This window comes from Mustela putorius, unplaced genomic scaffold (assembly GCF_011764305.1).
Source record: "Mustela putorius furo isolate JIRA1106 unplaced genomic scaffold, ASM1176430v1.1 tig00004007_pilon_pilon_pilon, whole genome shotgun sequence".
Classification (NCBI taxonomy): domain Eukaryota; kingdom Metazoa; phylum Chordata; class Mammalia; order Carnivora; family Mustelidae; genus Mustela; species Mustela putorius.
The window spans coordinates 6,424,114-6,446,345 of record NW_025422145.1 but is presented as its reverse complement, the minus strand read 5'-3'; the positions used below and the strand labels follow the sequence as shown (position 1 = coordinate 6,446,345).

The 22,232-nt window shown below is 52.8% G+C and overlaps 1 protein-coding gene across 4 annotated transcripts in view; it reads right to left on the bottom strand.

Annotated features, from left to right (window-relative positions):
- LOC101689973 overlaps nt 1–22,020 on the bottom strand; it is a 127,060-nt gene extending 105,040 nt beyond the window's left edge. For 3 of the 4 annotated variants that reach the window (XM_045072035.1, XM_045072036.1, XM_045072037.1), the window contains exons 1-8: nt 18,362–18,736; nt 17,039–17,199; nt 11,857–11,927; nt 10,066–10,231; nt 9,847–9,981; nt 9,049–9,229; nt 6,912–7,057; nt 2,091–2,194 (exon numbers count right to left, since the gene is read on the bottom strand). In XM_045072035.1, coding sequence (XP_044927970.1) covers nt 2,091–2,194; nt 6,912–7,057; nt 9,049–9,229; nt 9,847–9,981; nt 10,066–10,231; nt 11,857–11,927; nt 17,039–17,199; nt 18,362–18,377 — 980 coding nt within the window. In that variant the 5' untranslated portion in view covers nt 18,378–18,736. Of the gene's footprint in view, nt 1–2,090; nt 2,195–6,911; nt 7,058–9,048; nt 9,230–9,846; nt 9,982–10,065; nt 10,232–11,856; nt 11,928–17,038; nt 17,200–18,361; nt 18,737–21,705 lie in introns of those variants that run through there. The other variant, XM_013055141.2, reaches the window with a different exon arrangement.
- Nucleotides 22,021–22,232: the final 212 nt, after the last annotated feature.

Genomic DNA, 22,232 nt, shown 5'->3' with positions numbered 1-22,232 from the left:
CCAAAGCCAGGAGGTGCTTTCTCCCCAAGGTCAACATCAAGACTCTTCTTTTCTTTTTGTGGGTTGCAGAAAGGTTCAGAAGCTCAGAAAAGGTTTTTAACTTTTATGCAATGGTGGCTCTGACGAGGGATGGGGCCGAAGGGGAGGACAGTCCCCAGGGGCACAGTAGAAACAGGAGGCGCCATGAGCCAGCAGGGCACACAGCTGTGGGTAGACCGGGCCACCCACCCCCTGATGAGTGACGCCGGCAACTGGAGAGGACCAGATGCCCCACCCCAACCCGCCAAGCCACCCTCTGCCTGTAAATGGTCCCTGTCCTCAGTTTGCTCATCTGCAAAATGGGGATGCTGGTGAATGAACCTGCCCCGACGTGCCCAGGAGCCCTTGGAAACACAGAGGTCACTTTGTCCGAGTAACGCCCTACCTGTTCTTCCCACCTCCCACCTTCGCACTCCTCTTTTCCCTACAGATTTGGGCCCTGGAGAACTACGCTCTGGTCCCGTGTGGAGGAGACAGCAGAGGCAAGAGACCTCCAAAAGGATCTGTGCTCTCAGAAACTCCTAGACTTGGGATGGGTCTCCCGCCTCCCTGACTCCCAGCCTCTACGTGGACCGGGGAGACACGGGCTTGTAGGAAAATCCAGAGTAGCAGGCCAGGTATAGGTCACTGGGGAAAGAGGCAGTTCCTCCCAAAGTCTCCAGGCCCTTGCCTACATCAGACAACATTAAAACGTGCCTAAGTCAGAATCCCTTCTATTTAAGCCCATGGGTACCAGATGGAGAAGCCCAGACCACTTAAGTTCAAATCTCATCTCGGCTGTGTGACTCTGGGCCAGTTTCCCAACCCTCCTCTGGGCTTTGGCTTCCTTCTGCACATGTAAAGTAGGAAACAGAATAAAGCCGCCTAGCCCATGGGATCCTTGCAGGGGTTAAATCAGAGAATACGGAGGCGCCTGGGTGGCTCTGTCAGCTAAATGTTCAAGTTTTGATTTCAGCTCAGGTCATGATCTCGGGGTCATGGGACTGAGCCCCCCGCATTGGGCTCCCTGCTCAGCGTGGAGCCTGCTTGAGATTCTCTCTCTCTCCCTCTCCTTCTGCACCTCCCCTACCCCACACACCTCCTCTCTTTCAAATAAATAATGTTTGAAAAAATATGGGGCGCCTGGGTGGCTCAGTGGGTTAAGCCTCTGCCTTCGGCTCAGGTCATGATCCCAGGGTCCTGGGATCGAGCCCCACATCAGGCTCTCTGCTCAGCGGAGAGCCTGCTTCCTCCTCTCTCTCTCTGCCTGCCTCTCTGCCTACTTGTGATCTCTGTCAAATAAATAAAATCTTAAAAAAAAAATAATAATGTTTGAAAAAATAAAAATGCCAGAATACAGAGAGAGGGTTTCAGAAGATGACTTTGCCATTCCGTTTTGCAGTCATTCGGTTAGACACTTGGCAATGCTGACTTTACAGGGGTCCCCCCCTTTCATATTTTGTAGCTAATAAGATTTTTGAGATCTTCTTGATAGCCTTTGAGAAAGTCCCAGACGTCTGGATCTCGGGGCCTAGAGAGCGGCTGGACTTCCAGAAGGAGCCCCAAGCTTCCCCCCGCTGCCACCCACCTGCACAGCCCTGAGCTCAGAGAGCTCCTCAGAGATCCCACTTGGCCCCTGGGGTCTCTACACACCCCTTTGCAGGTCCCACATCAGGAGGGTCCCGGTGGTGGGATCCTAGCCTGGCTGGCTCCCCCCACCCACAGGCAGAGGGGGACCCAAGGCACATTGGAATGCTAATTCCAGCTCCAGGCAAGAGGGTCCCAGTCTGGGGAGAGAACAAAGCCTGTATTTATCCTGCCAGGCCTTTCAGTTCAGTCCCAAGAGGGCTCGGGCCCGTGGGAACCTCCAAGCTCCCTGCTTAATCACCTTCTTGGCAGCCCTCCCCAGACTGAAGGACAAGTCAATATCCCAGGGATGAGAGAGGAGGAGATATCACCGTCCACGCCTCCTCGGGGACCTGGGACAGTGTCAAGATCAGCCAGCCCCACCCCCGTCCCCCGGACTGCCAGCCAGCTCCTGGTCCCCCTCCTCCCCGCAGAAAGGTCCTTACCAGTTGTCCCGGCATTTAAAGGAAGACTGTCGCCAGAGTGCCCTCAGCTCGTCTGGGGAGAGGCCCTGGAGCTCGGACACCAGCGTCGAGAACAGTTCTGCAGCCTGGGAATCAGAGGGAGGGGCAGCGTGAGAAACCAGGCAACCTAGGGGGGCAGGAGGGGACACCAGGGTCATCTCAGCCATTCCCCTGCCATCGCGCAGGACTGCAGAGAAAGTGGGGAAGGCATTAGCATCATCTTCCGCCCAAGGTGTCCTGACACCCAATGAAATGAGGCCACATGGTCTGGGCTTTTCTCCATGGAATCCTCGACACATGGGCTGGCCCATTTTTACTCTTTAACGAGCATTGATTGGGCGCCTACTGTGTGCCAGGCCCTGCACTAGGAGCCAGGGACACGGTGGGGAGAAAATCAGACAGGATATCCGCATTTGTGGGCTTTATGCTCTAATAAAATCAGTAAGTGTTCACCGTGACCGTATCTAGTTATTACAAGGAGTCTTAGCAGATTTTGTATAGTGAGACAGCAATATTTCTAGTATTCGTAATGAAAGAAACACATAATCGAGAAAAAGAAATACAAGAACGTTTTTCAGAATTCCGAGCAGAGATGGCTAAGAACAATATTGCAGGTTCTCTCTCTTGTGGGCAGGCCTGACCAGCACGGTCCCTTAAGGTCCAAACATGCCCAAGGAAATAAAGGACTATATTCAGAGCCTGCACCGCTTAGGTCTCAGGAGATACATGGTTTGGTCCTGGCTGGCTGCTGGCAGCACCCACGCTTTCCCCAGGTTTGGCCAAGGCCAGGACTGAGCCCTTCCCCCACCCCCACCCCACCTCCTGGACACCCAGGGGTCCATTGGGGCTGAGAACGGCATGTCTGGCCTCAAGCCTCCTGTGCTGAGTGGTGGGGACCCAGTTTCCGTGCACACGGCTTGGCTCAGCAAGACACAGGCTGCAAACCAGACCCCTCACCGGCCAGCTCAGCCCACCCCCGGACTCCTGCCAGCACGTCTGCCGCCCAGGGTCCAGGCAGCATTCCCATAATGTGCCTTCTGTTAGCAGAGCTGGTGGCTACTCTTAGTGCTGTCTTTCCTTCCCTGTGCAGAACACACAAGCCAGCCCCTTGTTGGGGCAGGAGGTGGGGAGGTGACGGCTGGCCCTGACTGCTATCAGCCTTGAAGTCTCTGTCCCCCCAGCTCGGGGCAGCTACCCTGGGGCCTCTCAATTCCAGGCCTGCTGCATGCCTTCTGGAAGGGCTCAGACCCCTTTCCTTCCAGCTGGTGGCTTCCTTTCCCCAGCAACACCCGAGATCCTCTGGGCTCAGACACACATGCTTCTAAGTCCTCCAGCTAGCACGCACACTGCTGTCCCTAGCCAAGCACGCTGCCTCCTCCAGGGAGGCCTCCAGCTCGAAGTGTTGGCATCAAGATTAGCTTTCCAGAGCCAGGCATGGCTGGAAGGATCTCAACAGCTCATCCTGGTTTCCCCGCTCAGCAGGGAAAGAAGAGAGTAGTTTATCCACTAATAACAAGAACACACAGTACTAATACCACAAGCACCAGTCACCTTGAACGGAGCCCCTGCTGTGCGCCAGGCACCTTTCTAGGCCATGTGCACTCATCAGACCGTTTGACCTTCACAACACCCTATGCAGAGCAGCTGTCCCTGTCCCCACTTAACCGAGAAGATCTGCGACTCTCTGAGCACTTAAGTCAGGGGCCAGGGGTCTCAGCACTGAGTCAAGAAGTGAACCCAGACCACTTAGCTCCTAAACCCACAGTCTTAACCAGTGTCCTCCGGGTTGGCGGGGGCAGGGGGAGTAAAAACAAACAAAAACCCAAAAATCACAAGAGAAAGGAAAGCCCTGATTTGTAGCAGTTGCTGATTTCCACAGTGCCAATATGCCCGCTGCAGCCCTTCCCCAGCGGTCCAAGGGCGGCACGGGATGCAGACTCGGGAAGAGCAGTGTGGAGGCACCATGGTGCGTCCTGTTCCCACAGGCGCCGACAGAAGGTGCGAACGACCTCGAGGGTGGAGGTCACCGGCAAGCAACGGTTCTGAGTACTCACTAATTTTGTTTCTAATGGCACTTATTTCTAATTCAATCGCTCATAATGTCTCCATGGAACAACCGGGCTGCAGAATTCCTACCATCAGCTCTGATACACCATGGTCTACCTACCCTTGGCTGTACACAGTTGGCGTTTAATAAAGACCCATGATTTGGGGCTCCCTATTCTTAGAATACCGGATGCTAACCCTGAGCCGTGCTGTCTCCCTGCGTCCTACCGCCCTTGGGCGGTAGGTAGGGGGAGCTCAGGCTTCTGTAGGGGGGAGCTGACCCACCCTGCCTCTGCTCAGGCCTCCTCCAGCATCGCTGACTGATGCGCACGGCTAGGCAGCCTGCTGCTCCCCACGTCGAAGCTCCTGGGCCTCTCTGCGGAGGGTCAGTCTGGGGAATTTGCTCTCTATTGAACACAGAGTCCTGGTTTTGTTTCCAAACTGAAAAACCAATCTTGTCTCCTGCCCACCGACAATGGAGAGGGGCAGGGGCATTCCACGCTGAAGCTGCGGAGGTCGGTTCCCCCGGCAACCAGGCGGGGCCCCCCTCACCCCTCTGGGGGCAAGGAGCTGCTTGCTGAGCACTGAGGCATCCTTGGAAAGCCATTTTCAGGAACAAGATCCTCAGCCACTCACCCCCACCCTGGGGGACCTCCCCAGTGGCAACAATGTACTTCCTTCCTGGAGCTATAAATACACAGCAGTGGACTTGTGCCCCCTGGGGCTGGTGCTGCCAGTCTCCCGGAGGGGGAGCGGCAGGCTCGCAGCACGCCTTACCCAGAGTCACCTCTGCCAGGGGGAAATGCCCAGTCTGGGAGTCAGAGCGTGCTCTGGGGGCCAGACGAGAGGAAGCAGGCCTGTCCTGCGGCTTCCCAGCGGGTCACGAGGATCAGCGGCACGACAGTTAGCACAGAGGCTGTAAAGCGGCCATTCTCAAAGAGGGGCACCGGGCAGCACCTGGAGACATTTTGGTGCTCCCAACTGGGGAAGGGGGCGCTGCTTACACCCTACCGTGCACAGGACGGCCCCCACAGTAAAGAATGATCTGGCCCAGGGGGCCAGTCGCATCAAGGTAAGAACCCCACTGTGGGGGCAGGCCACCTGGCTTGATGGCCGGCACAGTCACTTACTGGCAGGTGGCCTGGAGGACCATCTCATGAGGCAGGTGGCCCCTTTCCCATGGGCTGCTCTGACTCCCACAGAAGCCCCCGGTGAGGCCCACCAGATCGACAAGCTGGGAACCCGCCTCCCAAAACAGCAAGGATAGATATCCACACAGACACAAAACGTATAGTGTGTGTGTGTGCGTGCATATGTGCGTGTGTGCACACTCTGCATTCGATATACTCATATGTAATACAGTCTGCTTATTCAATATTTTCTACTACATATTTAATATGTAGTTAATAAAGACAGTATCAGCTCCCTACGTATTCAATATATTGTTAAATATTATATATTTTCGCAGGGTCTTTCAGAATCTGACCCTTCTCTCCCTGCCTTCCACCTGCCACCCAGACCATCGTCCTTCATGTCACGTCTCCCCGCATTATTGCAAGAACCTCTTAGGGGGGCTCCCGGCAACCTGCCTGGCCCTGGGTCCATTCTCCAGCCCCAGCCTGCATGTGAGCGTTAAAATGCACATCAGATCGTGACCTCCCTCCTCTGCACAACACCCTCCAAGGCACCCAGCCCACACCTGCCCCGCCCGAGTATCGGGGCCCAGGGTCTGGGCATCGGTGTACCTGAGAAGTGCCCACACCCATGCTGCCAGGACGGCTGAGCTTTGGAAGGCGACGATGTACCTGAACACTCGGCACCATGCCTACAGCTGGGGACAGAGGCCCAGCTCTGCCCATCCCGAGTGACCAATTCTGGTTCCCCAAATCCCGGGTCCTGCGTAAGCAGCCAGTGAAACGGGTATGATCCGGGATAAACAAGCAAGGATAGTGGGAACCCTCCCAGGCTGTTACGGGACCAGAGGAAAAACACCCCTTTCTGTTCTCAGCACACAGACTCTGGGGCCTGAATCAGAAAAATCCCCGTATCTCTCATGCCTTCCATGGGAGGCCGGAGCTCCCATGCTAAGTCAGCAGCAACTCTGGATTGGGGCAGAAATCGTGGCTGCGGAGGAATTCTCCACAATGTCAGTGGTGGTGGCACCCAGTGCTGTGAAGGGCAGGATGGTGGGACAAAGATCTGTATGTGGGCTGGAACATTCTAGAAATCATCCTGACCGTAAGACCCTGCAGGAGCCGCCCCACTGGTCCTCACCATCCAGCTCCAGGGAGGCTGGGTGACCTGCTCTCCAGACCTGTCCTCAGGGCTCAGGCTCCGGATTCTGGCCTTTCCAAGGTCTTTTCAGAACTCCTTCCCCCTAGATTTCAAAGAGACCACCCCAGGTCTCAACTCCAGTGTCTTCTGCTTGAGACTCCTAGTCCAAAGTGGTCACTCAGTCACATCCCTCCCCCATTCAGAAAGCTAGCCTGAGAGCCCAACAGGACTGCTTGTCCATATAGAGAGGAAAGAAAGGTCTTCTCTTTGCTCACATCCTATCTGTACTGAGGCACAAAATTTGGCACACACCCCTTCTTTTGCTTGTGTAACCAGGCATGGCTATGCAGTGCACAACCTTTGCAACTGTACACAGCAGCTCTGATCGTGAACATGTAGACCATAAAAGATTTGACAAAAAAAGAACAGGGTATGCCAGGGACCCAGGCCAGATTCTGGCTTAGGGCTGGAGAAAGCACTTACCTCAAAGCTCGTGGTCTGAGCCAGACAGAGTTTCCTCACTGATGCGGCCACCATGACCACCGTAGCCTGAGACGGTGTTTCCTCCCATTCGTACAACAGGCTGCTTGGAGTCACATCTCCATCATCTGGATCCAATATAGGAAGCACTAGATGGGGATGACCATATGGGGGAATGCCAGAATGAGAAGAATGTCCCCTGAGAGCCACCCCCCAACCCTACCAATGCTTCCTTTCTGACAAGAGGCATAAGGAGGTGGGGGAGGGGACATGCGCAAGGAATATCATGGCAGCACTGCTGCTACCAGCAAAAGACAGGAAACCACCTTTATACACTGTGAGTGGTAGTCCAATAAGGTAACTCCAAAGCCCTCGTGGGATGGACAGAGAAAACATGAGAAGTCCCTCCGTGCAATCAAAGGCTATTTCAGAAACAAAAAGGTCAGACACCTGCTACAATGTGAACAAATCTTGAAACATACTAAGTGAAAGAAGCTAGTGATAGAAGGTTACATACTCTATGATTCTATCCACATGGTATGTCTTGATGGGGCAAATCCAGACAGACAGACTGGTTGCCAGGGATTGGGGGGGGACAGGGGGTGATGGCGGGGTGGGGGGTGAAATTTGTTTGTGGAGTCACGGAAATGTTGCAAAGTTGGTTGCCATGGTAGGTGTAAGACTCTGACTATACTAGAAGCCATCGAATTATACACTTTAAATAGATTAATTGTACAGCAGGCCAATTAAAAAATTTTTAACTGAAAAATAAAAAATAAAAATAAAACCACTTATGGGGCACCTGGGTGGCTCAGTCAGTTGAGTTCTTGGTTTTGGCTCAGGTCATGATCTAAGGGGGATGAGATCAAGCCCCGCGTTGGGCTCTACGCTCAGCATGGAATCTGCTGGAGGTTCTCCCTCCCTCTCCCTTTCTCGCTCTCAAAACAAATAACTCTTTAGGGGCACCTCGGTGGCTCAGTCAGTTAAGAGTCTGCCTCTGGCTCCAGTCATGATCCAGGGGTCCTGTGATGGAGCCCCACATCGGGCTCCCTGTTCAGTGGGGAGCCTGCTTCTCCTTCTCCCTTTCCCTTCCCCCACCCCACCTCGCTTGGGCTCTCTGGCTCTCTTTGTCAAATAAATATGTAAAATCTTTAAGGAATAATAAAAAATAAATATACCTTTAAAAACAAAATAAAACCACTCCTATCCTAGTGAAGATACAACCGGACACATTGGGACACAACTAGCTGCCCCCTTAGGGCTCCAATGTGCCCGAGGGAGCACTCAGGAGGCAGGTTCTTAGCCAGTGCTCCATGGGGCCAGAGAGGGCGCTGGGAAACCACTGGGCTCCATCCCCACCTGCCAGGCTCTCCCGCAGTGGAGCAGTGAGCCTGGGCTCAGAAGCACAAGGGGTCCCGTCCAGGGCTACAGAACAGAGCTGGAGGTTCGAGTCACGGCTCTGCCTCTCACTAGCCGTGCGACCTCAGACAAGCCCTCTTACCCTTGGAGGCACCGTTTCCTTATTTGAAAATGCAACTAATAACAGTACCTTCCTCATGGTACCCTCACAATAAGAACCAAATTAAATAATCCACATAAAACACTCAGCACAGCTCGTGGCCCGAGTAAATCCTTTCCAATCATCAGCAGTTAGAAGCATTGTTTCATTATTCAGAGAAATGGTTTTTCAATCATGCAAAATTATCTTTTTGCCCTCAGCTGCCCACCTTGCTACTTTCTTCCCATGCAAAACTGGAGGAGAGAGCCAGGCTCCGGGGAATGCTATGTGTTGGCAGAGACTTCCCAGAAAAATCAGGAAAGCTGAGTCAGCTTGCCCCCTGCTCCCCAGAAATGGTCAGGTCATCAGATGGAAGGTTTTATGGGGGAGGTTTCCCACAAAAGCAGGAAACCAGAAGATTCTAACTCCACTGAAGACAACCCAGGGGGAAGGTCAAGACCAAGCCTGAGCCCTCTGAGCCTGCAGAAATTTCTGGAGAAACTTCTAGAAAAAGAACCTGACTCTTCTGACGATAGCCATTTTCAGAAACGGTTCAAGACAGAGCCTAGGCCTGCTTGAGCCCCTCCACAAAGGGAGGTCCCAAGACTCCTCTGAGGGCCCTCACGTCCCCCCCTTGGTCACCTGTGACAGCCGGCTCCAGGGACATCTCACGCAGCAGGGTGAGCGAGTTAAGGGTCCGCATCTGCACGGCACTTGCCTTCTCCGAGAGGGGCCCCACCGTGTCCAGCTCCGTGCAGGAGGCCTCCCTCAGCACACCAGCCTGGAAACTCTGGAGGCAGATGAGGCCGGAGGCCCGGCCAGCCTGTGGGACCACAGGGACAGGGAGAGGCAGGGGCTCAGGGGAGGGCCCAAATGGGAAGGAAGCCAGCTAATGGGGCCCCTGGAGGGCAGGAGGGAGTGAGGTGGGGCACATCGGGGCCTTCAACAGGGGACCTCAGCAGCACCCACCACCACCAACCAGCCTGGGTCATAGTACCAGCAGCCTAAGCAAAGCCTGCTTGGGGGTGGGGGTGGTGAGGGAGCGCAGGGGAAGGAAGATGGTCCCAGAAACGGGCACCTGCGCCACAGACTTTGTCTCCTGGTACTTAAGGACATCAAGGATCATCTCTTTTTCTTCCCTGGAAACATACTATCGACAAGACAGATTCTCTGCAAGGAGAGGAAGTGGGGAGCCAGGCCGCCCGCGCCCGCGGGAGCAGAGGGGGAGGGAGAAGGAAAGCCGGAGACGGGCCGGAGGGGACAAGTGTGGAGTGAAGGAGATAGAAGGAAAGGGAAAGGAAGGGGCTGGTCCCGGAGATGTGTAGAGGGAGTGCTCCATGGGGCCAGAGAGGGCGTTGAGGGAGGAGGAGAAGGGAGTTGAGGGAGGAGGAGAAGGAAGGCGGGACTGGGGGACTGGGCGGAGGAACCGGAGGCACTTACCTCCTCCCGTGGCAGGGCCTGGGAGCGCACGGACGTGCGCACTCGGCGCAGGGAGCAGCGGGCCAAGTCCTTGGTCTTGCGCAATCGGGCACCCTGTGGCTGGTACGTGGTGGGACACCTGCCCAGGACGTCCACCTGGGCGAGCGAGACCCCCCGTCAGCTCCCCGTGAGCCCCCAGCTCCGCCCCTGCCCCCGCCCCCTCCAGGCTCCCGGCCTCACCTCTTCGAGGGTCTGGGGGCCGCGAGCGTCTGGGAGCCCCTGTAGGAGGCTCAGCACTGCGCGCTTCACGTTCAGCGCCCAGCGCGGCTCTGCGCCGCGGGGACACAGGCGGGCCACGCGCCCTGCCTGCAGGACAAAGCGCAGCGGGTGGCGGCCCAGGGCGGCGCTGGGGACGGTGGGCGGGAGTCACGCAGAGGCCCTCCGAGGCGCCAGGCCGCCAGGGCCGGGGTACCCCTGCTCCCCCTGCTTTAGGTCAGTGGGTCTAGGAAACCCCCATGGGGAACCCAGCATCTTCCCAAATAGCCTGGCTCCCCCCTTCAGCTGTGTTCTCTGGCAACTGGTAACTTCGGAATCAAACACAAGGGGCAGCCGACTCTGCTCAGAGCTGCCCCACTCCTTATTAACACTTGCCCCCAAATTACCTGTGCGTGCCCTGCCTCAAAGAATACAAGTCTGCACTTTTAAGAGCTTTCTGAACAAAGATTCTCATTCGCCCAGCCCACCTGGGAGGCACCTAGCATCCCACCCCCCCAACACACACACGTTACAGAGGAAAGGACCAGAATGTGGCTGGTTCCAGACACCGGCTGGGATTTGAACCCAGGCAGGCGGGCTCCAGTGTCATGGGTCTCAGAACTCGCATCACCCCCCACCTCGCCACCCCCACCCACCGCAGGAAGTGACTTGAGACTCCATCACTGTGCAAATGAGGAAAAGAGACCCACCCATCACCGGGGACCAACGGAGCCTGGAGCCTGCGTCCTGCATCCGCCAGGTGAGCGGATGGGAGAGGGGAGGTGATAGGCAGGGACGTCCCCACCATTTTGGGGGGCGGGGTGGGCAGAATAGAGCCAAACTCCAGGCAAGTGTCCCTACTTGCCCCTCCTGGGGAGGTCACTGCCCCTTCTCCAGCCCCAGCAGGAATCTGAGGGCCTTCTGGGAGTAGCCCCCCTGGGTCTCAGGCCTGGCCCTAGAGAAATGCTAATGGTGCCCGCCCCTTCCAGAATCGCAAATGTCAGTCTGGCCTCAAGGAGCTGACAGCCCCCAGCCCTGTGACTTAGCATTTCTGATGAGGGGCCCACGGACAATAGCCCGCACTCCCCCCAGGGAGGAGACCACCCTAGGCCTTTCAGCGGGGGTCCACTGCCCCCACAGCGTCCCCCAACCCTGCATCACCATCACCCCCCACACACAAAGCCTTTTTTTTTTTTAAACAAATGAATTTGCAATAAAAAAGGAAGAGGAATCTGCAGAGATGGACTTGTCTTCAGTCTGGCGGCTGGACTGAGCTTTGAGGCCACAGAGGCCACTGTCAGCGAGTCCTGGGAAACAAGCCGGAGAGAGAATTCCAGGCTTGGTCCTTGGTTGGATCACAAAAGGGAGGCTTAGCTTGGGATGGGAAAGGCCATGGGTCTCCAAGAAAACCCCCATCTCAGCAGAGATTGGGGGTGGGGGGGCTGCTTTAATGGAAGATACCAGTGTCTTCCAGAATGCACTCAAGGACAATGCCCAAGGTTGCCTGACTAACACAGAATCTGGACATGCTGGGGGTGATTGGCAGGGAAATGGAAGGTGAGTTCCATCCACCAGGTAAGGGAAGGCCACTGAGCGTCACTTAAGCCTCCTACATCGGTCCTCATTGATGATCTGCTCTGGGAGCCTACAAGGTCAAAATCAAAGGGGGTGTCATTCTTCCAATCTAACTTGGTGCAGCCAGCACCTGGCAGCTGTTGGAAGAAGATACGGGGCTCGCACGTCTTGTCCCATGAGGAGCAAGGCCTAGTGTCTTACCTCAAATTCTCCGAGTCCTTCAGAACTGCCACTTCGGACCCCAGGATAGATGTCACCTGGAATTCTTGGAGCTGAAGCGGAAAGGCCCATGAGTCAGGGACCTCTCCCAGGATACCCAGGACCTCACTAACTCCCCTACACACAAAGCAGTTCTGGGGTCCAGCAGGAGACACAGCCCCAGGTAGGGGGGTAGGCAGAGAGATCCCTCCCTTGGGCAGAAGGTTCTAGTTCCTAGGTGGGGGAGGCCAAGTATCTCCAAAGGGTAAACAGGAAAAATAGCCAGGGCCTACCGCTCCCCAGTAAAGGTTCACCCTACTTTCTCCTTTTGTCCAAAAGGCCCTGGAAATTGGAGTAAGAGATTCCTATGACTACCCAATAAAAACAAAACAGGTTTAGACTGTAAAGCAAACAAACAGAAAAAAAAAAAAAAAAAAAAAAGACTTTGCCCACCATGAATAAAACACTTGGATATCCCCACAGCACCACGGGCATACGCACGCACACGCGCGTGTGTGGGTGTGCGTGTGTTCTTCTTGCCAAAGAAGGTGGACTTCCTAAAGAAGAAAAATAAAACCGCCCCTAAAAACTGCCTCCCTAACCTGACGGGTCCCACTTTGTAAAAAACAGACTCTTCCGAGAGCAGTCTTAGGTTGACAGCAATATTGAGAAGGGTGTACAGATTTCTCATATACCCTGTGGATACCCATACCCACGCCCCCCACCCCAAACTGAAACCCCCACCAGCATGGCACACGTTACAAACACATCATCACCACCCGAAGCCCATGGTTTACACCGGGGCTCACTCTGGGGGGGGGGGTGCGATTTGTGGGTTTGGACACACGTACCACGACACGCATCCACCATTAGAGCATCATAGAGACCTTTCCCTGCCCCAGGATTTTGCTTTTTCCAAAGTGACTTATCTTCACACATCTTGTCTAAAACCCATTTCCTCTCTCCCCTGCAAACCAGCTCCCCTCTGCCAGCGGAGGGTCTGTCATCTCCTCAGTCGCCCAGGCTTGAAATGTTGGGGTGAAATACAGTCCCTCTTGGCCCCGAGAGGCTGTCCAGGACCATGGATCCCTCAGGCATGGAACGGACACCACTTACGGACCGACCACTTGGTTGAAAGCTGCCCACTGCGACTGTATTCCATATGCCCCAGATTTTCCATAGAAACATAGAGACATGGAAGATCGTTTTTGAAAACCCACTGCACTGTATACTTCAAAATGGTTAAAAGGAGGGGGCCCGGGTGACTCAGTCCGTGAACCATCCAACTTGATTTTGGCTCAGGTCATGATCTCAGGGTTGTGAGATCGAGCCCCACAATGGACTCCCCTATCAGCAAGGAATCTGGTTCTCTCTCTCACTCACTCTCCGTCCCCACTCCTTCCTCCTCTAAGATAAATAAATCTCTAAAAATATATATTTAAAAAAATGAAGATCTGAATAGATCTGAATACCCATGACCCAGGAATCGCACTCTGGGTATTTACCCTAAAGATACAAATGCAGTGATCCGAAGGGGCACATGCACCTGAATGTTTATAGCAGCAATGTCCACAATAGCCAAACTATGGAAAGAACCTGGATGTCCATCAACAGATGAATGGATAAAGAAGATGTGATATAGACATACAATGGAATACTATGCAGCCATCAAAAGAAATGAAATCTTGCCATTTGCAATGACATGGATGGAACTAGAGGGTATTATTCTAAGCAAAGTAAGTCTTTCAGAGAAGGACAATTATATGATCTCCCGGATATGAGGAATTTGAGAAACAAGACAGAGGATCCCAGGGGAAGGGAGGGAAAAATGAAGCAAGATGAAACCAGAGAAGAAGACAAACCATAAGAGACTCTTGATCTCAGAAAACAAACTGAGAGTTGCTGGGGGGTACTGGGTAGGGGGTAGGGAGAGGGTGGTGGGGTTATGGACATTTGGGAGGGTATGTGCTATGGTGAGCACTGTGAATTGTGTAAGACTGATGAGTCACAGACCTGTACCCCTGAAACGAGTAATACATTATATGTTGATTTAAAATATAACAATAAAAAAATGAAGATCTGATACAGACCGTGATGTGGATGAACCTTGAAAACATTACACTGAGTGATAGAACCCAGACACAGACGTTGACATGTTGATGGCGGTATTGATGGTGATAAGTGTTTCCACTTCTGGGCGGCACCTCCCCAGCAAATTCCCAGAGGCAGGAAGTGAACTAGAGATCCAGGGGGCCGGCAGGGAGGAGGAAGGGGGTGTTACCGTGTGGTGGGTATAGGGCTTCTGTTTGGGATGATAAACAAGCAGCTGGAGACGGTAGCTGTAATCACATATGTAATTTGTACGTGCGTACACATTTACAGAACTTCGTAAATGCATTTGTTGCCACGGAATTATACACTGGAAATGGTTAATGAAATAGGAGGGGCGCCTGGGTGGCTCAGTGGGTTAAGTATCTGACTCCTTTTTTGTTTTTTGTAAGATTTTATTTATTTGACAGACAGAAATCACAAGTAGGCGGAGAGAGAGGAGGAAGCAGGCTCCCCGCTTAGCAGAGAGCCCGATGCAGGGCTCGATCCCAGGACCCTGGGATCATGACCTGAGCCAAAAGCAGAGGCTTTAACCCACTGAGCTACCCAGGCGCCCCCTACTGTCTGACTCTTGATCTCAGCTCAGATCTTGATCTCTGGGTCCTAAGTTCAAACCCTACATTGGGCTTCACGCTGGGCACAGAGTCTGTTTAAATAATTAAGCAAATAACTAATTAATTAGTAAACTTTGTGATATATATTTTACCATAATTTTTAAAAAGGACTAAGGGCATCTGGGTGGCTCAGTTTAAGCATCTACCTGTGGCTCAGGTCATGCTCTTGGGGTCCTGGGATCGAGCCCCATTTCGGGCTCACTGCTCAGCAGGGAGTCTGTTTCTCCCTCTCCCTCTGCCCCATCCTACTGCTCATTCTCTCTCACTCTCTCTCTCAAATAAATAAATATCTTTTAAAAAAGAATAAAAAGAAACCAGACACAGAAGAGAAAGAACATCCCACCTGATGCCATCAGAGAAGAAAAGTCCAAAGACAGGCCAAACTAATCCATGGTATTAGAACTCAGCAGGATCTTTGGAAAAGTGACCGGAAGGGAGAATGGGGCAAGGTTAGAGGGTTTGTGTTTCATTTCTTGATCTGGTGCTGAGTACACACATGTTTTGTTTGTGAAAATTCATTGTTCTGGAAACTTCTTTTCACACTTTAATTGATGGCTTCCTGCATGCACGTAAAATTTCCATTTTTACCAAAAATCTTTGATAAAAGCCAGTTTTTTGTATTCTTGAAAACAATGGACATTACCTATTTTTTTTAAATTATTTTTTAGAGAGTGCAGCAGGGGGAGGGGCAAAAGGAGAGAGGGAATCTTAACCAGCCTCCACGTCCAGTGTGGAGTCCGACAAAGGCTCCATCTCATGACCCTGAGATTGTGACCTGGGCTGAAATCAAGAGTCGAACACTCCACCGACTGAGCCACCCAGGGTCCCATGAATTTTTTTTATATATTTTTTTAAAGATTTTATTTATTTATCTGACAGACAGAGATCACAAGCAGGCAGAGAGGCAGGCAGAGAGGCAGGCAGAGAGAGAGGAGGAAGCAGACTCCCTGCCGAGCAGAGAGCCCCATGCGGGACTCCATCCCAGGACCCTGGGATCATGACCTGAGCAGGCAGAGGCTTTAACCCACTGAACCACCCAGGCGCCCCCCCATCAATTTTTTTTTTTTTTAAGATTTTATCTGTCTATTTGACAGAGATCACAGTAGACAGAGAGGCAGGCAGAGAGAGAGAGGGAAGCAGGCTCCCTGCTGAGCAGAAAGCCCGATGCCGGACTCGATCCCAGGACCCCGAGATCATGACCCGAGCCGAAGGCAGCGGCTTAACCCACTGAGCCACCCAGGTGCCCCTTAATGCTAAGAACAAAGCAACCAAATCAATCAGCAGCAGCACACCATTTGCTATGTGAAAACTGGCCCTATGGGAGAAAAAAACAAGCAGCTGCTGGTATTTTGAGGAACACGAGCAGGCAAAGACACCACCAAAATGGCAGGTCTGAGCCAAACATTCTGGATGATTTAAGAATCCAGAGGCAAGGCTGCCTCGGTGGCTCAGTCAGTTAAGCATCTGCTTTTGGCTCAGGTCATGATCTCAGGGTCCTGGGATGGAGCCCCACATCGGGCTCCATGGTCGGTGGGGAGTCTGTCCCTCCCCTACCCCCACTTGTGTGCTCTCTCGCTCACTCACTCTCTCTCTCATAAATAAAATCTTTAAAAAGGAAAAAAAAAATTCAGAGGCAGCTCAGAGCCACCCCATGGAATACCCCATCCTGTGATCTACGTGAAACATAAAAAAATAAAAAGTTTTGAGAAATTCTTGTCAGCAAGCGCTCCAGCCAGTTCGAAACTGCTTTTCAAGCCTGAGAGAAGACTCCAGTGAAACAAAGTGGCCATTTACGCAGGGTGGGAGGCTCTATGCAGGAGAATCAGCAGGAAGGAGACAGGAAAGAAGGGGCAGGCACTTCCACTACCAAGAACACAAGGGAGCTCTGGGGAAATCCTGATGAAAGGCAATCGTGACCACCAAGTCTAGCTCATAGCTCTGCCTTGAATGAACCCAAAGCAAACACCACCACCACATCACCTACCATTTGCCTTTAACCCGAGCCGTGGACCCAGGCACTGCAAGGCCCAGTGCCCAGTATAAAGCTGTATAAAGCTGCCTGGAGCAGGCCTGGGGACCCCATCCAGGCCTCGGGTATCCACTCCAGTGTTCATTTGTGTATAAGGCTCTTGACTCGGTTTGGCTTTGTTCACTCCTGAGGCTGGCGGGTTCCCCAGCTTTGACCCTCATTTCTACCAAAGACACATCCCCCGTCCCCATCCCATGGGTCTACTTACTACACGGAATACCGACACTCTTTTTTTAACCACTGCTACTCCCCCCACGGGGCACTTCCTTCAACCAAAATGGCGCCATGTTCCCACGTCACCCTCCAGAGTCCTGACTTGTTGATTCTGAGAATCCTCCGAAATCTCCTCTCTGTTGGAAAACTGGGGGTCTGTGGCTTCCCCTTGGCCCTCCCCAGTATCACTGTGTCTTCTCTGTTGCCCAAAGACACTCACCCACAAGGCCATCTGGCATGGGCCCAGCACATCAATGAGGACCAAGCCTTGGAGGCCAAGGCCGCTCCCCTCCACTGGGTCCCCCTGCAGGCCAGTACTGGTGTTGGTGGAAAACTGATAGATGTATCTGGTGCCCACAGGGAGGTGGGGATCAGCTGACCCTAGAGAGCAGACAGAGGGCACTGGGTCACCTTGACAACCCATCACCGTTGGGTACCCAACTGCATGGAGACTATCCGGACATGCTTGTTCCCCCCTCCCTCCATCTCGGTCCTGAACTGCCTGCCCCAAGTACAGGAGAAGGCTGGGGGTCTGTACCCACCTATGAAAGCAAAAAGAAAATTAAAATATTAACAGTTAGTGCTTAATAAATGGTAACCCGTGTTCTCAAGTACTAAGAGCTCCTTCGAAGAGCTTTAAATGTCAATGTTGGCCTCTTCCCACTTGATGGGGGACCCAGTTGCCCTAACCAAAACCACCTCTAGGCTTTGCAAAACATCCCTGAAGGGAACAGTCGTGCTGGTTCAGAACCACTGATCTACACCTACGTGAACTCATTCAGGCTTCTTAACCAACTCTGGAGTGGGTGCTCTCATTTTCCCATTTTACACAGGTAGAAACGGAGGCCCAGAGAGGTTAACTAACTCATGCAACATCACACAGCTGGGATGCCAACCTTGGGACTCCTCGTCTATTGCCTTAAGGACTGGCGTGTGTGTGAGGAGAACATTGCCCTGAGCCCTTACTGGGGGCAGAACCATCAAGCTGACCTCAGGGGCACTGAGGTGGCAGAAAGGGCTGATTTAGGGAGCAGACAGCTCTGTACATCTCTAACCCTCTATTTAGGCCAGGGGACCGATTGCAAAACCTGAGTGTGACACCCCACCCTTCTCTGGGGCTCCCAGGTGAATTATCATGTTCCTGAGCTCAGACAGAGACACACCTTCCACTCCCAGGATGCTCTATTCCCTCCAAAGAATTTGCCTGAGGTTCTCTCATGTGTTCCACCCCAAAATGCAAATAGAATCACCCAGCACAGATGTTTATTGCACCGGAGGACCTCAGACGCATGAGGCCCAAGCCCGAGGCGTATTACCTTGGGTGTGCTGTTTGCTTCCCTAACTGCTGACGACCAGGTGGCCTGTCCAGAACTGGCCTCGCTCCGCCCACCCCGCCTCTTCTGGGAATGGGGACATGCCCTCCTCCGAGGCTGTCCCTAATCACACCTGGCAGCTGGTCGGCTTTGTTCCTACCACCACCCCCGCCCCATCCCGTCTCCTGGTCACCAGAGGTGTGATCAGGTCTCCCCGGAGAGCTGCTCACCTGGGCACGCCATCATGCAGGAGGCCACCGGTCTCTCCAGCGAGTCTGGAATTTCTGAAACCACAGATTAGATGGAAGGCGGGCAAGGCCAGGAGAAGGACCACCCACTGACCGACTTGTGAATGGGACCCTGACGGGTTCAAGAGGATAAGAGGCAACGCCGGCTCTCCTCTTCCCCGGAGGGCTGAGAGTGACCTCCCCGCTCCTTACCCAACCTGCTCTTCCCCATCTTGCTCACCAGCACCACCGTCCCGACGGCTTAAGCTGGTGAGGCAGGAGGCATCTGGGCTTCTACTCCCTTCCCTTATTGCCACCCCTGTGCCAGTGCATCAGCACGATCTGCCAACTCCATCACCAAATCCGAGTCTCCCTCCCTCCGTCCATCTGTCCCTCCCACCCCCTCCCCACTCCCTCCGTCTCTCTCCGCCTCCCTCTCTCCATCACTCCTCTGCGAGTCTCCCCGGCCATCCCTCTACGCAACGCCATGCCTTCTCTCGCCCAGATGATCGCAGCAGCCTCCTAACAAGTCCCCATGTCCCCAGTTCATCGTCCGCAGCTAGAGGCATCTTAAAAACCTAAACCTGATCGCAACACTCGTGGTGTAACAGCTCCTATGCTTCCTGCCCACCACGTGCACTTATAAGGACATCCTTAGTGCAAGCGCCAGCCTCGCTCTGCCCTCTGGCCGCATCTCACGCCGCCCTGCCCTCACCGTCCAGCCACCCTGGCTCTCCGTCAGCTCAAGGCCTCCGCCCATCCTGTTTCCAACTGCCCAAACACTCTTCCTCCTGCTTGTCTTCGCCCTAGTCCCCGACCACCATGAACCAACACAGCCAAACCAAGAGGCTGCAGCGGGGTGGGGGGGGGGGGGTCTCAGGACACCTCCTCCTGGCCGCCCACCACCGCCTTCTCAGTGGCAGAAGATGACCACAGCAGGAACGGCATGGGCTCCCGACCTCCTTGGCCCCCACCTTGGGCCTCTGAGGTCCCTCTGCAGGGAATCTCCCAGCCCCCGCCCCAGCATTCCTCCCTCCAGCCACACCAGCCTGCTGGAGAGGCCACTTCCACCTGCTGTCACCCTCGTGTGTCCTTCCTTCTAGCCACTCCTCTGGGTCTTTCCAGGCTACCATCTGCCCTCCTGGGACAGCCTCAGCTCCGAGGATCCTTCTATCCGCAGCCGTTTTCATACAGTGGCTTTTCAGTAACATCATTTCTATCCTCAAAACCACCTCACTGTCCCCCAACTGCCAATCATGACCCGCGCCAGCCTGCTTAATCCCTTGAAAGACAAAGCACGTCCATCGGGTCCGGGAAAGTGCAATTTATACCATTGTACAGACCCTTTGCAATGAAATAAACATGCTAGGATGTTCCCACCTCCGAAACGTGTGTCGTCTAACAAGATGCTCTTTGCATTCAAGTAGAGCATTTACTGATGGATAAAGATACATTTCAAAGACATTTAACTTGGGGCGCCTGGGTGGCTCAGTGGTTTGGGCTGCTGCCTTCGGCTCGGGTCATGATCTCAGGGTCCTGGGATGGAGCCCCGCATCAGGCTCTCTGCTCCGCAGGAAGCCTGCTTCCCTCTCTCTCTCTCTCTCTGCTCTGCTGCCTCTCTGCCTGCTTGTGATCTTTGTCTGTCAAATAAATAAAAATTAAATCTTTAAAAAAAAAAAAAAAGACATTTAACTCAGTACATTTCTCTTCCAGTTGTCCTCCAGCTCTGTGACATGTACTCTGGGCACCAAATAAAACCTGTTGATGGATAATCGTTAATTTACGCATGATGCTTAAACTCCAAATCGTGCACAGATCCAGCATTCTGCTTGCTTGCTCCACCAACAACCTCTACACCTGCTTTACCCCCCCAGCTAAGGCTGAAAAGCAGCCAAGCCCTCGAACCCCCATCCACCATGAGCTTCAGAAACCAGGTGTGTTGCAAAGAGCATTAGTGCCCAAACTGTGTCCCACTCCCTTCCACTTCCCACGCACTTAAAAAAAATTTTAAATTAAAAAAAAAAAAAGTTTCAAAACGATTCAATAATCCTACTCAAGAAATCAACAAAGGAGGGGGAAACACAGAATCTTGGGCAGTAAGAAATCTTCCCATCAGATCCTACTCATTTCTAGGGGGTGAGTTGAAAGAGACTGAACCTGAGGTTGTCTCTAGAGCCTGGAAATGAGATCAGGTCTCATTCCGGCTTTCTCTGATGTCAGTTCTGGTCCCTGTTCATTCATTTATCCTGCACAGATTGACGGAAGAGCTCCTGTACATTGGGCAGGTAAGTGCTAAAAATATAGCAAAAACAAACAAACAAACAAATCCCCCACAAAAACAACAAAAAATAAAAAAAAACAAAGCAAAACAGAAAAACAGCTATAATCTGACCTGCACCATCCAGCTCGACAGACAGACACCAGCCACGCATGGCTATCGGGCATCTGAAATGTGACTGGTGTTATGGGGGAGCTTTCTGTTCTGTAATTTAATTTTTTGTTATTAATTTAATTTTAAGTTAAAAACTGATCCTAAAGTCAGCCACTAGAAAACTTAACTATGTTTAGAACAACCTAGGATACAAAACTCTTTTTTCAGCTCTAAATCGTAGGAAATCAAAATATACATCAAGTACTTGCAATGAAAATTTAATATCCAAACCAGAATGCTGGGGTGGGGGCACCTGTCTGGCTCACTGGGCAGAGGGCGCGACTCCTGTTTTGGGGGGTTTTAAGTTCAAGCCCCACGTTGGGTGTAGAGATGACTTAGAAATAAAATCTTTTTTAAAAAATTGAAATAAGCTCTCAGTATAAAATATACCCCAGATTTCAGAGAATGGAAATTTGGTCTCATTAATATTTTTTTACATTGATTACATTTTATAATGAGACTTTGGCCCAGTAAAATATATTCTAAAAATTAATGTCACCCGTTCCTTTTTAACATCTTTAAAACATGGTTGCTAGAACCTTTCAAAGTACACATTGGCTCCCATGATATTTTATTGGATAGTGCTGCCCTGGGCCCTTCTGCAGGAAGCAGACAGCAGATAAAAGCTCATTCCATACAGTCACCCCGCATTGAGAGCTACTTAGTATCTTCAAGCTCACTACCCCTATACCCCAGCGGACTGCGTAGTATCCCTGGCGCCCAAGGTCAGCATTTCCTCCCTCAGGATTGCAGATCTGGTCTCAGGTTTCAGAGGATGTTGGTGCAAGACAGGAGCAAAACATGCAGGACCACTCAGAAGCTGGGTCCCCATCAGAGGCCAAACCAAGGGAGCCAGAGGAACAGGTGACCAGGTATCCAGCTGCTGCTGTCCCAGCCGCGCCCCAGCTTTACTTACTCCCGGAAGTCACTGCCACCAGCGCCCAGAGCAGGACCAGACCCAGGGACCCCATGGGCACCGGCACCGCCACCAGCCCAAGGGAGCCCCACACCATCAGCCTCTCTCCGAGGGCACGGAGCTTTCCCAAAGGGCCGGGCTCAGCCTGGATCAATGCTTCCAACCCAGGACTGGTGGGGGAGGCAGGGAGGGGGCTTCCTGAGCAGAGACCCAGCCAATCAGAAGCCTCCGATAAGCCTCAGCGCTCTCCCTGGGAAAGGGGGGGGGGGAGGTGGCTTCTGACCAACGAGGGGGAAAATCCCTTTTCTGGATAGGGGAAAGAGAAGAAAGGTTTGCCTCTTCAAGCCTTGTAAATGGAGCTCTGCAGCCAGAAGGCAAACAAAGCCATGGTCCGATTTCTTTCTTTCTTTCTTTTTTTAAATGCTAATTAAATTTACCATTTTAACCATTTTTAATGGCAGTTTGATGACATTGAGTGAATTCACAATGTCCAGAGAACCATCATGGCTGTCAGGTCTGGCTAGTTT